At 48.7% G+C, this 15106-nt stretch overlaps 1 protein-coding gene across 1 annotated transcript in view; it reads right to left on the reverse strand.

The window, feature by feature from the left end:
* Positions 1-12215, reverse strand: part of lmbrd1 (LMBR1 domain containing 1) — an 84436-nt gene extending 72221 nt beyond the window's left edge. The window contains exons 1-3 of the mRNA XM_064317081.1: positions 12084-12215; positions 10280-10456; positions 5498-5561 (exon numbers count right to left, since the gene is read on the reverse strand). Of these exons, the coding sequence (XP_064173151.1) occupies positions 5498-5561; positions 10280-10456; positions 12084-12149 (307 nt within the window). The 5' untranslated portion in view covers positions 12150-12215. The remainder of the gene's footprint in view (positions 1-5497; positions 5562-10279; positions 10457-12083) is intronic.
* Between the last annotated feature and the right edge of the window lie 2891 nt (positions 12216-15106).

The raw sequence follows: 15106 nt of genomic DNA on the forward strand, positions 1-15106 counted from the left end.
AAATGGACCCCGTTCCCCAGATACGGCTGGAGGTCAGCTTAACCACCGCGACGCATCCCTTCAGGAAACAGAGCAGACAGAGCAGAGAAGGCCGCTGTCCTAGTCGGGGCCTGTTCCGGAATATTCCACTTCTCAGCAGCGGAAAAGGGGCCGCCCCCCTTTTAAAGAGGAGAGGGCCCGGGTGGGTACTGACAGCGGGACTGCAGCCCGCAGAGCAGAACCGCTAACAGATAAGAGCCAGTCAAACAGACAAGATCCCACCCCCCCCCCCAATTTAATGCGCTTTTCAGCTCCCTCCCGCGGAGTCGCAGAGACGCGCAGCACGGAGCGCTCGCCGCACGCGCTTTTCAGCTTTTCAACGAGTCTCCCAGAACGTTCCGGAAGGATAAGCCTCTTGTCGACGACGCGCCGAAAACCCCCCACCCCCCCCAACCGCCTGATTGCCCCGGCGCTGCTCACACGTTGGCGAGGCGACGCGGGGCGGCTCGTTCGACATCCAGGGTGCCGCGGGAACACTGAGCCCGTTAGCATCGCCCGCTACCGCTACCCAGGGAGAGTCTCAATAAAAGGTAGGCTGCCTTCAGCCACCGCTGAACTCCGGGACAGGTCAAGTTGACCGCATCCGACGACCGCTTTATCGCTCTCGAACAGTCCGTTCTATTCCGTTTCTTTCCGCGGATCCTGGGCGTGGTGACACAACCGCAGCACAACCTCCGCTGAGCACCCCGGATTAGCCCGTTAGCCGGCTATAAAAAAAGTAAAGAATAACCACAAACCGCAGCACGCGGACCAGAGCGTCCTGTCTCCGCGGGTCTCCAGGTGTCCAGAAGGGAGCGCTAGCCCGCTAGCGGACTCGGGGGGGGGGGCCTTAACGGCTCCGTCCCTAATCGCATGCAGGGGGCGAGCGCTAGCGCGGCGCTACGAGCACGCGTGCTACTGTTTAACCGATCGATAAGCCAATGAATAAATTAGGCGCCGTATAAAACCCGCCATTAAATAATTAATCCCCGGGGGGGGGCCCGGAGGCACCTTAATTTAGGACGTCCCGCAGAAAAGGCACGGGTTCGAAACCCGGGGTACGCGGGGGAGGCCAGTCCCCGTTTCGCCCCCCTGTTCCAGGAGATTCGGCGGGATGCCCGAAAACAGCGACCCGTAGCGGGAGCCTTACACTTTACTGATCTTCTCTGGGGTACTGGAACCAATGAAATACTCTCAAAAAGAGCAAACCCCGCCTTCTGGTCATACTGGCAGGCTCAGTTACACCAGGCAAGATCAACAGAGCACAGAAAAGTATTTGAATCCAAAACAAATACGTATTTGACCCAGGCCTGGTCAGGTGCATCACATTCCCCCTTTACATGGGTACGAAACAGGGCGAAAACGCAACAGTGCCTTAACACTGAAAGCATTCTGATTCAAGCCTGTCCGGGAACGCAAGTATCAGAATTTCAGTTACAGCCGTACAATTTTATATCCATTATCCATGCCTGGTCTATTTTACCACAATACTAATTATAAGCGAGAACATTATGGTATGTTTTGTGCACAGAGCATGACATTCGATTCGTATGATTTTTTTAATAATTTCACACAAGCGATTGAAAGCGTCTGCACTGCGCTTGGTGGCGGAACCGAAGCGCCTGTCGGGGAACGTCGGCAGCTCGGGGAACGCGGGCTCGTTCTTTCCCCCGCACTAGCCCTTCGAACGCGGCGCTGCTTGTGCAAGCGGAGGAAGAAAGAGCGCCACCGCAACTGATATTCAAATTATCGCCCCGCGGTCGCCTGGGAAGTTTTATTTATTTATTTTAGTGTTTTTTTTTAAAATTTTTTTTATTTTTTACCGGTAAAGTCTGCTCTGCTGCTCTGAAGGGATACTGGCTGAGAGAGAGAGAAATATGAAATAGAAAGAAAAAAAAAACAGCAGACCACCCTTTTTCAGAAGAGGTATCAAAGCTTCGCGAGAGAGAGAGACCGCATCTTTCGACCGTCCGCACCTCTGGAGGCGAGGCGCTGTCACAGGCGCTCTGCGTGTGCGTGCTGTAAGACCGCACCTCCCACGCGTGGCTCTCCCCCTACGCCACGCTCTTACGTAAACAGCGAGCGGAGCGAATCGCGCACGGAGTTATCACAGTTAGTCTTCCCGTATCCTGAAAGGACCGCGCGTGTTCTCTGTGCGGTTAAAAGCGTCGCGTCGCGTCCCCTCGCGCGCCCCAACGTACCGCCGGCGTCGCGGAAACGGGATTCCGCGCGCGCGCGCCGGGTCCCGAAGCCGGACTCCGCTAACCGCGGCGTAGCGAAGTGGGCGGGGTTTCCGTGTCGCTCGGGTGAACGCCGCTGAGAATCAGGCGCTTAGCAAAGGGGGGGGGCTGGGACGAAAACACGCCCCTCCCTCAGCGAGAATGACTTATGCAAAATAATCTGGAGGGGGTGGCGTTGGGGGTTTCTACCCATCACCCCACTGAAAACAGCTGCCACAAAACAGGCGTCAGACCCAGGAACACTGAAGCGAATCCGTTGGCCTGAAAAGGCGTTCACAAAGCAGCAGAGCAATTAAAGCTCCCTCTCAGCGCAGGTAATTACTACATTCTGCGGACGGAAGCTCGGACGGACGGACGGAAGGACGGACGGACGGACAGAGGGACGGGCGGGCTGTCAAGCGTCGACGCGCTTCCCCGGCAGCCTGCGCTCGCCTCAGACCCCGTGCGCGGCTCTTGGCTGCCACCTGCTGGCCAGCGAGGGCCGCAGCTCACGACACACAAAGGGGGAGGGAGACTGAATTTTCTGAAAAAAAAAATAAACGGAATTTTCTGCCCATAAAAATAATACAATAATACGCTCCTGCCTGACCTCGCCTCCGCTTGTCTTGCTTTGCTTTAACGGTCTCGTCTCTTGCGTACATCCTTCGTGTATTTTGTGAAGCACCTCGTGCTGCACTCCTGGGAAGGCACTATAAAAATTACTATCATTATTATCATTATTGTTATTTCACAAAAAGCAGTGACGGGTAGAGGGAGCAGGGAGCGGGAGCTGTGAAACTGAGGCCAGGTATAAAATGGAAGCTGTGTGAGAGGGGCCCGGGGGAGGGAGGCTGCGTGGGCTTCGGACGTGAGCTGGAGCTGCGGCAGAGAGGCAGCGGAGTTCCCAGCCTGCTCTGCGCTCCGAGTCTGAAGCCCCTTTACAGGGCCGTGTGACGCTCTGTTCCTCTCAGAGGAACCGGGAGAAGAACAGGACCGGACCGGCCCTGCTCGGCGCGGGGGGGGGGGGGGAGACCAGCACGCGACTGAGCCAGGGGTGGGGGGACCAGATTAGAAACGACCAGAGACGCGCAGCGACCGCACGCTCGATCGCAGATGCAGACGCCTGACCGCAGCGGTCTGTCCCTCTGCTCACCACCCCACCCCACAAGCCCCCACCCCCACTGCACGTCCCCTCTTCGCAGCCGCAGGGCATGCGTCGTTCACTCCTTTGACCCACACACGCACACACACACACCACACACACACACACGCACGACACACACACGCAGAGCAACCATCGCACAAGAAACCACACTGGAAGCCCACCCTCGCACACACCACACAACACGCACAGCAGACTCTCACAACTCACTGGGCCCCCCCCCACACACATGACCCCGTGAATCTGAACAGTTTTCACGTCAGGATCCAGCTCCATCGACCGCTCCCCCCAACCCTCACGCAGACCACCATACCCTGCGATTCCTGTGCATCACCACCCACCAAGGCCTCCCCACAAAAGCACAACATCGCCCCCCGGCCCTGGGGAGGAGGGACAGCAGCCGGGCGCAGTAGAGAAGCGGGGGAGGGGGGGGGGGCCACGGGACCACCGCACGAGCAGCGGGGGCTGATCGGGGGTTAACTGCGCTGTGACGCACCGCACAGAAAGCCTGCGGCCTTTTGACGGGACTATCGTACGCAGCGCAGAAACACCGCCAGCAGCCGCACGAGCAACAGGCATCAAACACAGCCTTCTCCTTCCTCCTCACCTGAGCTGACCTTCAGCTCTCTCTCTCTCTCTCTCTCTCAGACTCCATCTCACAGAAAAAAACACCGTTTCAGCTAATTAAATAACCCAAAAATTACAGTCTTTCTGTGCACCATTTTCATTTTTTTTTTAACAGCAGCCAGCCAATGAAGTCAAACGGTGTTTGCCTAGTTTCGGAAATTTTTAGTTAGCGCCGAAGAAAATTTCATTGGTGCACAGTTACACAATATTGAATTACACCCAACAAATTAAATAAATGTCAACTTCACACCATCCACTGTGAAAATGAAAAAAAAAACATATTTGAGACATTTAAACTCACAAAATTAGGTAGAACTGATGAGAGCTATAGATAGGCTCTCACTCACTGACTTAAAATGGGACCCGGGTGGCACCTGGGTATGTCAAAGATGAAGAGAATATCAGTCATGCAAGTCACAAACCTGCTGCCCATTGACTGAGAGTGCCACGCTGATATAATGCAGTTTTCTTTTTCCCATGACAGTTGTGTAATCCTTTATCCCTGTGAATTAGTACTGTATGTACTCACTTGCCGTGTGCTGTCTATTATATGGATGGGCCACAGTGCCTGCTGGTAACTTGGTGCATCTCAGCACTTAATTGGCTCATTTAAGCCAATGAATGATTAAAGAATCCACACACTTTATTTCCAAGGCCTGAACTGGAAGGTAACTGCGAGGACAGCACAACAACCTGCTGACGCTTTTGGCTCTTCCAGAACCGGGGAGTGGATTCCTGCTCAGGGGGTAAACGGGGGGGGGGGGGGTCTACGTTTTTACGTCCGTCCCCCCCCCACCCCAGGACAGGGACAGCGAATTGTTTTTTTTGGGAGCAGGCAGGGCTGGGTACCCCAGGGGAATAAACGCCCCCCCATCCCCCCCCCTGCCCGTCGGACGGCGCTGACCAAACAGAACCCATTTCCAGGACGGGCTCGTGGAGGCGGTCCTGAAGCGGCTGAGGGGTAGGAGCTTAACATCCCGCAGAGTTTCATCTCCCCGCTCACCAGCGCCCCCCCCCCGGTGTGGCCCGCACCAGCTACAACAGAAGCGCCAACTCAGGGGGGTTAGAGCATGCAGCGGTAAGGAACCGCGTCTGATGGAACACCCCCTGCCCCCCCCCGCCCAGGGGGCCGACGGATACAATACCACTTCCCAAACTGAAAGAAAAAGGAGAAATTTTGATAATCCCAAGAGCCAAACTTTTCTCTTCAAACCCCCCATGTTTCCACTGCCAGAGTCAGACAGGGCGCCCAGCTGGCAGGCAGGAGACATCTCCAGACATCAGGACGCGCATGAGAGCCTTGGGCGTCGCTATCAGACAACTGGCACCGTCCGCAAAACTGGTTAACCAGGCTAAGCTAAAACTGGTTCCGAAAATTTAAAAAAAAACAACTAAATGAGATGCGTGTTGTAGTTTCACTTCCTGTTTCCTGTTCAGCAGCTGGGCGGTAATGGTGGAGGGCAGCACTTACTGTAGTAGCCGTACAGGACGGTGTTCTCCACGGGGCCCCGCGTCTCGTTGCTGGCTGCCCACTCCTGCGGGGAGGAGACAGAGAGGAAGAGGATGAAGATGAAGATGAAGAGCCCGTCACTCGGCCGTAACGCACTTCACCACGCCCGAAGAAAACGCGCTGACCCTCGCTGGTCAAACGCGGCCCGCAACGCCCCAATCAGATCATCCCGCCAAATTTACTGTTCTGGTGTCCCTCTCCGTGAAGCGAACGTTTCGCTAAACGGAAAAAATAATAAAAGGGCGGTAATCTGAGAGCGCTGGGATCGTTTCACTTAGCCACAGACGCAAACGAAGCGTGAGGTTTCGCCGGACGGAAAGCCCGCGGCCTCCGCGTGAGGGGCTGAACGTTTGGCTGAACGTGAAGTCGATGCCCACGACGAAACAACCTGGATGTTTTACTCAGGAAGCAGCGTGTACAAGGTCCACTCCTAAATCATTATTGAAATGAAATGTGAATTTCAGCCATTTGGCCAGAGGCTCTCCGTGCGTCGATCAGGCGAAGGTCTTCAAACGATCTCACCGATCAAACGATTTTAGAGACGTCAGTGCAAGGAAACACCTTATAATCATAAACATGAAAGGACAGGCATCCGCTCAGTCAGCCCCACCCTGTACTCAACATCGGCCGAGCAGAGGACTTCACATATCTACATGTGGAGAAATGTAACACGAACCTGCAAAGCTAACTGTGTGCATCCACGACGCTACAAGACTTACAGTAGCAGCGTTGGATACATCCAGCATTTGCTAAACTAATGTTGAAAGACCAAAACCTCTTGGTGAGTGCTTGCGATTTACAAAAATAATAAAAACTTTTTGCATATATTTTCATGTTCAAGTCACAAATATTCATTAAAATGCTAAGTTTATTTTTATTTATTTATCTTTTGCATAGTACCCCCTTCGATAAAACTGGGGCTCATTGTCTTGAGTTTAATAAATGCGAATAAATAAACGCTTCATCCTGAAGGCTCTGGACTGAAAGTAAAATCAGGCTCCACGAAACTCCGGCCTATCAGCAGCAGTGCAGAACTCAATTAAAATCTGAATGTGCAAACTGAGGGCCCGTTTCCAAGGCCCGTTTCCAAGGCAAAGAGAAAACGGCAGAACCTTTCATATGTCTGTGAAACTATTCCTCCCGCTCTCCCTCCCTCACTCCCTCTCTCTCTCCCTCTCCCCCTCCCACTATCTCTCTCCCTCTCTCGCTCTCCCTCTCTCTCTCTCTCCCTCTCTCCCTCTGTTTACCTCCCTCTTCTGTGTTAGGTACTCCATCAGTAATTACCGTGGACAAATAAACACAAGTCTGTACAGCGAGCTGAAGCCAATATCTACCCTCACAAGCCCGGTGCCCCAAATAACCTCCACACTCCACACTCACAGAACCGACGAACGCAGGAATACTGGGTGTGCTCGTGTACGCTGCACATTTCGGGGGCCAGTCGACTCAAAAGGAAACTGAACTGTTTCGTTAGGAACGACCCGTTACCAACGAGAAACAAACTGTGTTCACGGTGTTTTGTTTTGTTTTGTTTTGTTACGTTTAAACATCATTTGGCTGTACACTGCCTGCTTTACTCTCCTGCTTACAGACACATCGACTGCACTTTTCCCACAATGCTCTCATCCCTCGTGGAGCTCCTAGGTTCAGCCAACACAGTTTCAAAAAACAAAACACTCATTTGTATAATGAAGCAGGATCACTGAGTTAGCTGGATAACTGCGTCGAGTAAAACCCGGTACAGCTCTTTTCACTCCAGTCCGTGTTCCAGATTTGGGAGGGTTCCGGGTTTGGCTCAACGCAGTTAGCCAGCTAACTCAGTATTCAGTTGTGTGACACAGGCCCCTAGCAGGTCCGTTAATCCAAGCTTTAATAAACAAGCAGAGGCAGGAAGAGGACAACACAACCCCCTGCCACAATGCAGCTGCTTAATTGAGAATGGTGAGAGGGGAAGTGGTGTATTTCCAGTTCACTACACCAGCTGAAACTCTGCAAACTCTGGTTTCAGGAAAGAAAGCGAGCTTCATTTGCATTTAGCTCCTGTCTGCAACCCCCCCCCTCCCCCCCCGTCCCCTTCTCTACAGCATACCTCATTTTCTTCCTTTCAATGTTCTCCAGAACCTGTGAAGCACCCATCTCATTCCCAAACATTTAAATCAAATGGGATTTGAAAGTGTTATTTGGGCTTGTGGCTGGAGTGAATGGCTTTGCGGAATGAGAAAGAGGCGTTCAGGCGCATTTCTTCGCTCACAATGCGGGATCACCTGCCGTTCCCCCACTTCACCTCCCGAACGCCGGCGCACACAAACAAAACTCCCCGGAAACGGAGCCGCTGGCAGACCTGACGGCTCTCTGAAATGCCCGGGCAGCAGGAGAGAGGCCCGCAAATTCAAAATAGTCTTAATTACTGTGTGTGTGTGTGTGTGTGTGTGAGTGTTTGTGTGAGTGTTTGTTTGTTTGTGTTTGTGTGTGTGTGTGTGTGAGTGTGTGAGTGTAAGTGTGTGTGTGTGTGTGTGTGTGTGTGTGTGTGTGTGTGAGTGTGTGAGTGTAAGTGTGTGTGTGTGTGTGTGTGTGTGTGTGTGAGTGTTTGTGTTTGTGTGTGCATACGGTATGTGTGTGTCTCTGAGAAAGTGTGTGTGTGTCAGAGTGTGTGGGTGTGCGCGGGTGCTTACTGTGTGTGTGCCTGTGAGAAAGTGTGCGGGTGTGTGTGTGGGTGGGTGTCTGTACTGTACTGTATGTATGTGTGTGTGTGTGTGCGGGTACAGTACGAGCGTGCGTGCAGGCGTGCGGGTCTGTGCGTATGCGCATTTCTGAGTTTCACTTTCACGCTGTCAGCAGGCGCTCCTGAGGCCAGCCCAGAGGAGCAGCGGCAATAACAGAGATCCAGAGCGGAGCGTCGCGGGGTGCTGCCAGGCGCGCGTACTGACTGTGACAGAGTCTGCACTGGCGCGCGTACTGACTGTGACAGAGTCTGCACAGGAGGACGCCTCCCGCTGCAGCCTCGACCCCACACAGCCGGGGGTTCATTTGCACTCCGCCGAAACTCACCTGTCGGGCGACAGGCCGTCAACGTGACAGTCCACCGTCGGCTGCGGGTGCGAGAACATGTCATTTCGCACCTGAAAACGCATGCAGTCTCTGCCCAATACTGAGCCGACATTCAATACTGAATCCCTCCTTCCCTCTCCTCATACACTAGCGCCCAAACCCCCATCAGTATCCCAAATCTCTAAAAGAGGACTGGAGTCGATAATTGTTGAGCAGTATTTTTTCCGTAAATTCTAAGTTAATAACCGTTCACTTAACTGTATCTTGAATCATGTTAACGCTGTACAGATTTTTTTAAACAAGTCATCAGATTGTCTTATTTTGGTCTGGATACCAAATTATGACTCGGCAAAAAAATGTGGGACAGCCTGGGATACTTTATTTTGCTGTCATGAATTTAGCACCTACACAGAGTAAAGGAAACTGCCAAACAAGCAAAAAAGTCCCAAATATCCACCTCCGCCCAAAGCGTGAAACTTTTTTAACCGATTTTGAGCTTTTTGTTGACAGAGGCACATTTACCACCGCCATCGCGGCTGCCTGCGTACCAGCACACGCCTTCCCAAAGAAGCGGAGTTAACGCAGACTGAGCGCCGTGATCACTGCAAGCCCCCTCACGCCGCAAGCCCCCTCACAGTAACACCGTCAGTGTTAATTCAACTCCGGCAGAGTTTACATAAAGCAAACTGGGTGAAAAGGTACTCTGCCGCAGCAAAATCTACCCCATCTGTGCAAAATCAACTCCATCAGCTCATAATCTACTCTATTAGCGTAAAATACACTTGAGCATTTTTCTGGGCATCAATTCCTGTATTGCACTACCTGCCAGTCCCCATTAGTCATGGTCATTAAAAATGACGTCATTCTTTAAAAAACGAATAACACCACTTCTCCCAGTAATGCAAGCAGCCCGATTATTCTAAAAGGTCGAGCGGTAACACAACCCTGCGCTACTGTAACGAGGGTAGACCTCCTGCAGGCTCTTATTTGTGGCCTCTGACTCCCCCCTGGAGCAACAGGAGACGTGATTAACCTACTTCACCGAGTTAAAAAACCAGAGGTCCCCGGTCAAGGGGGCAAAGCTGCTGTACGATTCAGACTCCAGGGGGGTGACTTCACCGCGTGTTATTCACGGTCACACGCGCGCCGACATCTCCCGACCGCCACGCTGCCCGCGCGTGGACCCGCGCCAGCACTACATAATAAAGAACGGGTGCAAGAGCTGTGTAATTCGCAGTCAGAAGTCGTGAACTCCCAGCATGCCATGCTGCATATTAGCTCTGAACAGACGAGGATGGGGTCTCCATCGTTTTCTGCGTCCTGGTCTCAATTATTCAGCAGCTGTAACCCACCCCTCAAAGCCTACACTTGTTCTACATACAAACATGCGTTTGAATACGCTGAAAACATTGTATCGCTCTGTATCAAACTATTATGTAGCCTATATGTATTATAAACTATTACTATTATGTACAACGCATTAAAAATTCCAGTTTGATTTGACTGACTTGAAAGTTACCCCCTCCTATCTCAATGACAAGCTCACCCCCTCATGACCAAACACAGCTTGACCCACAAATTGGGAAACACAGAACTGAGCCACAGGTTTGGGAACCAGGAGGGCTACTTTCTGAATTTGAGTGTAAATAAATGACACCGACACTGATCCCTGACGACCCAAGTCCCCACAAGTACCTTATAGGTGCCGTTTGGGTACTTCATGTAGGACACCAGGAAGATGTCCACAGGCAGGAGGGCGGAGGTGATGAGCGCGACGGCCAGCGCGCATATCGCCGTGATGGTGGAGATGACCTCGCTCTCCTGGCGGCTCTGGTACTTCCGGATGTACACCCAGCAGAAGGCCAGGATAACCTGCGGGGGAAAAAAAAGGAAGAGCACAGTCAACACGGGAATCCAAACCGCGCTACGGGAGAACAAGCGTTTCCCTGATTAGAATTAGATTGAAAAGTTTTAAGAGCATTTTTTCGCTAATTAATTCTATGTTTTCTCCCTTTTTTTGGAATGCCTGATTATATCTGGGAGGTCAATTCTGAAAAGCCCACAAAAACATACATAAAAATATAACTCATAATGTTAAAACGTTATTGTTGAGATAATACTGGACACCATTAGAGCACTCGGGATGTTGCTGTCATTCATTTATAATTTATTTATTAACTTAGTTTAATGTTCGTAAATGTTACTGATAGATACGCAAACTTGACTGCAGTGGCACAGTTAGGAGGTGCGCAGGTACGGTAACGGCTCATCCGGGCTCCTAAATCCCAAGGTCCTATTCCTGGCAGGATCCTCGGCAGGCCGTGAGCGCCCCTAAACCCACAGTGCACAAAGATCAAGGGAGCACCGCTAGATGACCCGAGTAATTAAAGGCCTACACGCTACGCTCCAGGCAGGACCACTGTCACAGCCGGTCAGTGACATAACCGTTCGAATCCGAACCTAATCTCAGTGAGGTCAGTAAAGCGTAATTAGCAAAGTGACAAGCTGTAAGCACCCGCAAATGAAGCCACGGGTCGGCTGCGTTGAATGTCACTTTACCTTTCCAAACCTTTCGAGCCTTTCAAATTTACAATGCAAAAACAGCTGAACATAAAAAAACAGTCCACATTAATATTTACCTATCGTGCTGGCTACATGCATCTTAAAATAGCGTTGCTCTCACGGGATTACATAAACGTTGATCCTGTTCCAAGCGTTAGATAAAGTTCCGTAGTGCCCACTGTATGACCCATAACCTCTTTCTCTTCACTAATAGTGAGAGCTAGCTAACATTATGAAATTCCTGATTAAAATTACATAAATTGTTTCTGATCATTTAGTTGTGCTGCTTGTCGTCATCGCAAATAAAAATTCATCTAGCTACTAAAACTCAAAGAACAAAAAAATCTGAATAATAGGTTACTAGATGCTTTAACCTCAACTCGATTGGTAAGAACAACCCGAACTCTTTTCGCCCAATCCAAACGACAGCTAACAATGAGAACTTGGCCACCCTTGGTATGCAGGTGATATTTAATAAAAATTAACATTAACAAAATAAACATTTAAAAAACAATGTTTTGTCAATACTATGTATCCAGATTCGTGCTGTCTGACAACTGGCTGTCACATGTTCCTCGTGCAACACAGCCCCAATGAAGTGGTCTTGTAAACATTATGATAGCTGGTTTGCGAAATCGGATCATCAAACCACTGTAAATTTTCGCAGCGTAGCTGAAATGAATTAAGTCCAAGAGAACAGCTGTACACCTCATTTACTCTAAGGAATAAGACCCTCTCTTGAGGGATCTGCCGTAAGCGAATTTGATTGCAAGAACTGCTTTCGACCCGCCAGACCCAGTCAGTAGCTAAAAACTAGCTAGTGGCTACGAACTCAACAGGGCTTGCCAAAGGAAAGAAAGAATTCAAAACAAATCTGAAAGCTTTACCAGAACGCCTGCTATCTAGGCGTACTTTGTGATGATTTTCGTTGCCTTACCAGTAGCACAAAGGCGAAAATTGACCACCCGAGTGCTGACTCGGTTAGCAAAGCAGTGTCCGCCATCTTCACTTCCTGCAACAAACATTAACCACGTGTGTGCAATTACGTCATGCTGAGGGCGGAAATGATGGAAATAAGTATGCTCGTTATTTGCAACGAGCTGTATAAGAACATTTCTATGGTTGTTTGGAAGTCTTTTTTTAAAGAGATTTTATTGTATTGTAATCAGTTGTGCATGTGTCAAATTACCGGACTTTGGTTTTTGACACAAATGCTGATATTGACCTGCCTATTGAATTTGTGTGAGGATGAGTAGGATGAGAAGAATTGGTAGATTCTCCACTGGACAGTGAAGGGAGTGAAAATTGCATTCAAAATTATTAAGGAGTTTTAACTTTCTATAAGAATTTGGTAGGTTCCTCTCTACCTCCCCACTTCCTGTCACCAGCAGGGTAGGAATTAAGGCTAGACCCTTCTCAGCCAGCCCCACCTCAGGCTGGCCCATCTGGAAAGTAAGATAAATAGCTCCTGGAATACTGTGAACACTACCAAGTCCTGGTTGCTTTCATTATTTATCAAGGAATAACACAATTATTAGGCTATTTATTATACGTCTTATTCAAGAATACATTACTGAGAACAAGGGGAGCTTATTAGGATGGCATTTCCACCACAATCAGCGGACCTGAACCAAACTGAACATCTAAGGGACCATTTGAAGGCCAAACATCAAGTAACATCAACTAATTGTCTATGTGAAGTGTAGTGTTGAGAACATGCTGGGATTATACTGAATATGAGGTGTTGCATAAACTGGTGGAATCAATGCCCAGCAGATTGAAGGCAGTAATCAAGGCAAATGTCAAAACACAAAGTACTAACAACTTTAGACCTTCAATAAATGCCTTCATGCTTTTTTGACTTATATTATGTAAGAAAATAATGTATTCTTGAATAATAAGTATAAACAGAGAATCATAATTGTATTCGCCCTTGATGAACAATGAAAGCAATCAGTTCTTGGTTGTGTCCTCAGACTTATTTTCCCCACTGTATATTTTTTTGTATGTGTGTCTGTGTCCTGGGGCATGGACGCTGGTGAAACAGAATATGTAAAAGTATTTTTCTTTGTGTTGCCATGTTGCTATTTATCATTATTCTGGCCCTGTTTAGTTTCCTCTCCCTGGAGATGTGGTTATATGGGGGGTTTCACCCTCCCTAGGGGATGAGTACTGTATAACTGAGCTCTGTTTGAGCTCTTGCAGGCACTGCATCATTTGGAGGTGGTGGATAAATCTTTGGGGTCAAACTCCTTTCCTCCCGAAATGTTGCAGCAGGCACCAAAGCGTACAGCTTTTATGAAGACTTCCTCACTCATGGAAACCTCAACACAGAAAGAACATTTTGAAATATCTCCTGGGTTTCACAGCTACCTGTAGTCATAGTTTTCAATAGATGAGAGTACCGAACAATCCTTCATTTATTTACATTACATTACATTACAGGCATTTAGCAGACGCTCTTATCCAGAGCGACGTACACAACTTTTTACACAGCACTTTACATTGTATCCATTTATACAGCTGGATATATACTGAAGCAATGCAGGTTAAGTACCTTGCTCAAGGGTACAACGGCAGTGTCCTTACCCGGGAATCGAACCTGCGACCTTTCGGTTACAAGCGCAGTTCCTTACCCACTGTGCCACACTCCGTCCTTTACGGGACGGGACGTCCCGAATTTACGGGAATTCCAGTTGAAGTTTCAGGGGAGGCCTCCTGTCCTTTCCTCTGGATGGAGTTCGTCTGTTTGAGGATTGTTACTATTTTGTGGTGCTTGTGCTTCTTTGGAGGAGCTAACAACAAAAACCAAACAATGTTGGGTGAAAGTGCTTTTGAACTGGAATCATAGAGAGAAAAAAGGTTTAATTGTCCCTATGAGACATTGGCTTCATGAAAGTTCTGTTGTATCTCAGACAAGTTAGGTTTTATTTAGGATTAGGATTAAAAACCTGCCACTGGTAGGTTTCATGTAATGTGTGGGAAGTAATACAACTGGACATCTTTTTGTTGTTGTTGTTGTTGTTAGTAGTTATAATTAATGAAACTACACAAGTGAAAATTATAATAATGGTAGTTAAACTGACATAGGCCAAACTTTATTTTGTTTTCCATTGAGCTACATGCTCAGCCAGAAAATGCAAACCAGAATAAAAACGGCTTTAAATACTAATATTCCCCGTCCCACTACACAACTGAGCCAGAGCAACAGCAAAGACGGGAACCAGGTAGGCATATTATATGAAATAATGGGGGTAGGCTGCTTCTGTGCTACAGTCATTTTGTATTAACGCTGAATTAATTCTGTTAATTTTTTATTGCCCTTTATTAATAACCACTCCAAAAAGTAACTGTATGCTGCAATTGCTATGTGCAATGTGGGGATAGACAGGGTTGCCATATCCAATCAAATGAGAGAGAAAGGCTAAAATCAAGGTTTTTACATTTGGATATTTGCCTACCAAACAATTAATCTCCAAATGTGCACATACTGAATAAACTTGTGACTTCACTGTCTGTGCCAGAAACCCTCTCTAACCAAAAGGTAACTAGATTTGAACTAGTTATTTTCTCAATAATTAGTGGCATCCACTAGCTATACTATTTGTATTGTGACATTCTCTTGATATTGTGGCATGGTTGATTATTAAACATGTGGAACAGGAGCAAACGTATCTCCAGGATAGTTGCAGACTGTTGCAAACTGTTTATTGTGAACACAGGGAGTTCAATACAAACCGCAGCACAAGGCTTCCCATCCTGAATGCACTCCTGATGTGCACTGTGAAGGTGTGAACGGAAAAGTTGATACAAAGCAAGATCGAAACTGAAGCACAAATATTTATTTATTTATTTATTCAGTCGTCAGGGTGCATCAGGATGAAGCATGCTGTGTGTTTCAGCACATTAGAGTCACATTTTGTTTATTTACATAATTAGCAACATTTTATACAGCTGATT

The sequence above is a fragment of the Anguilla rostrata genome, chromosome 18 (genome assembly GCF_018555375.3).
Source record: "Anguilla rostrata isolate EN2019 chromosome 18, ASM1855537v3, whole genome shotgun sequence".
In the NCBI taxonomy this organism is placed as follows: Eukaryota; Metazoa; Chordata; class Actinopteri; order Anguilliformes; family Anguillidae; genus Anguilla; species Anguilla rostrata.